This window comes from Nestor notabilis, unplaced genomic scaffold (assembly GCF_000696875.1).
Source record: "Nestor notabilis isolate BGI_N333 unplaced genomic scaffold, ASM69687v1 scaffold23488, whole genome shotgun sequence".
NCBI classification, from domain to species: Eukaryota; Metazoa; Chordata; class Aves; order Psittaciformes; family Psittacidae; genus Nestor; species Nestor notabilis.
In genome coordinates this window covers 1-2329 of record NW_009939970.1, presented here as the reverse complement: position 1 = coordinate 2329, position 2329 = coordinate 1, and the positions used below count along the sequence as shown (strand labels likewise).

The window sequence follows — 2329 nt, the reverse complement described above, 5'->3', positions numbered from 1 at the left end:
CCTGTCAGTGCTGTGGATGAGGTCCGAGACCGGCTGGATGTAGGTGTCCCCATCCACCCCCACAGGCTCCGTGTCCGCCAGCTCCAGTGGGGCTAGAGCGTAGGACAGGTAATCCAGCCAGTCGATGGTGGGGGCCAGGACCTGGAGGGGACAGGGGGACACAGGACCCAGGTGGTTGGCATGGCTCTGCCCCATCCTCCCCAGTGTGTGCGGGAGCTCCAGGGCAGGGTCTGGGCTCCCTGGGAAGGTCCTAAGGTCCCTCAGCACCCTTCTTGTGGCTCCTTGCTACTCTCAATGCTGCTCTCAAACACCACCCGCCCCTGCGCCTATGCGGGTTGGCAGCTCCCCCAGATCCTAATGACCGAGAGGATGAGTGCTTCACTCCAGCACCCACCGTGTGTCCCAGAATGGATGGGGCTGCCCAGGGTGTTCTGGGAAGGGTGTCAGCAGCTTGGACCCCTTGGTGTCCCACTGGACAAGGCCCCCTTGCGTCCTTGGAGGGTTCCCCAGGCTGCGCTGTGCCATGCCCACCTGCAGCTCTGCAATGCTCATCTTGTGGTAGATCTTCTCATCATCCCGCCGCTCAGCCTGGGGGACTGTTGGCCAGGCCAGCTGCGTTTCGAAGTCCTTGCATCTGCAGGCGGGTGGGCTCCGCGCCCCCCCCCAGCAGTGTGCCCAGCTCCACCATGTAGTCCAGGTATGCTGCCAGGACCTGGTGGGACCCCAGGCCCAAGCTCAGCACTGGCCACAGCTCATCCCACCTCCCTGGGCACTGTGCCACACAATGGGCAGGGTGCAGGTGCCTCCCAGCACTGCTTGCACCCGATCGCTATGGGTTTCTCCCGATTGCAGTGTGCCCTGCGCCCAGCCTCACCCTCTCATTGGCAGTCTTGTTCAGGTAGTAATCCCGGGATGGGAGGAAAAGCCCCGACTGGTCCACCTGGGGTGGGGAGAGGGGCAGCATGGGCAGCCCGGTGCCCCCCGGGTGCCCGCCGCTCCTCCGTGCCAGGATACCAACCTGGATGACATTGCTGTTGGAACTCTTGGAGTCCGGACCCACGTACACCGTGAAGAACGGGGTTGCCCGGTACGTGCCTGACACCATTTTGAGTACCTCCATGAAGCTGGTCTGGTTCCAGGAGCCAGTGATGTTCCACCCCCCGATCTGCCAGCAGATGGACCCAGTGCCTCAAGGAGGGATAGGATCCTTCTCTCCCCAGGGAGGGAACTGCTCCCTCCCCAGTTACATGAAAAGTCAGGTGGGAAATGTGCTGGGCTGGGCTCAGCTCACACGTGGATGGCTGCCCCACCTTGTCGATGAGCTCCACGAGGGGCTGGGAGCCCAGCTCCTCTATCCTCTGCTCCTTGAGGCAGGATAGGTAGTACCGCTGTGTCTTCCGCTCTGCCTCGCTGCTGGAGTTGAAGGTGGTGTTCTCTGCGGGAGGCTGCAGGTCAGCCCCACGGATGCCGGGGCTCTGCCTGCCTGCACCTAGAGGTCGCCCCCCACCATGAAGCCCCTGGTACCTTTTTTCCCACGGATGCCGGGGCTCGGCCTGCCTGCACCTAGAGGTCGCCCCCCACCATGAAGCCCCTGGTACCCACCTAGGAGATGCTTCATGATGGCCTGGTTCTGGTCCCAGATGCTGTTGAAGGTGCTCCACTTGGAGCGCCCGTTGGGCAGTGGGTTCCTCTTGATCCAGCCGCCGCACGAGTACTGATAGAAGTCCTGGCATGGATCCGTCTCCACATCCAGGGCTTCCAGGATCTTGCTGGCCACGCGGACACAGGCATCCGTCAGGCATGTGCTGTGAGAGGGATCTGGCAGGGAAGGCATGCCCGGGGCTGTGCGCATGTGCCGGGGGAAACTGAGGCACGGAGCTGGGCCAAGCCCTGTCTGCACCCGGGAATGGGCAGAGCACCCAAAGCAGGAGCCCAGGGCTGACCTATCCCTCCCACTGTGGGAAGGCCACCGCCATCCTAGCAGGGCTTCAGGTTCTACCCTACCTCTGTGGTACTGGATGGCCAGGGCAACAACACAGCGATGCTGAATAGCGGGGCCAGGGAGATGGCGATGATGCAGAGCACCAGCTCCAGGTGGCTGCGCGAGGCCAGGCGGCTCAGCAGCGGCCCCGGCCCCTTCCGAAACCCCACCTGAGGAGCAGGACCTGCTATTGTACCACGGGGGGACCTAACTTCGCCCCTCACTCCCCCATCCCTGCTCCCCCCCGTGCCTGGCTCCGATGCACGACAAGGTGCTGCATGACGAGGTGGGGACCAGGGCATCCCCCCGAGGGTCCCCAGGGCACCAGTCCCGGCAAGCCGGCAGTGG

General features: G+C 63.8%; 1 protein-coding gene across 1 annotated transcript in view; it reads right to left on the bottom strand.

Annotated features, from left to right (window-relative positions):
- LOC104410069 (endothelin-converting enzyme 2-like) overlaps window positions 1-2151 on the bottom strand; it is a gene marked incomplete at both ends in the record, with an annotated part of 5424 nt that extends 3273 nt beyond the window's left edge. The window contains 9 exon segments of the mRNA XM_010020129.1: window positions 1-141; window positions 532-628; window positions 630-712; window positions 875-940; window positions 1019-1165; window positions 1311-1435; window positions 1603-1818; window positions 2005-2035; window positions 2038-2151. Coding sequence (XP_010018431.1) covers window positions 1-141; window positions 532-628; window positions 630-712; window positions 875-940; window positions 1019-1165; window positions 1311-1435; window positions 1603-1818; window positions 2005-2035; window positions 2038-2151 — 1020 coding nt within the window.
- Window positions 2152-2329: the final 178 nt, after the last annotated feature.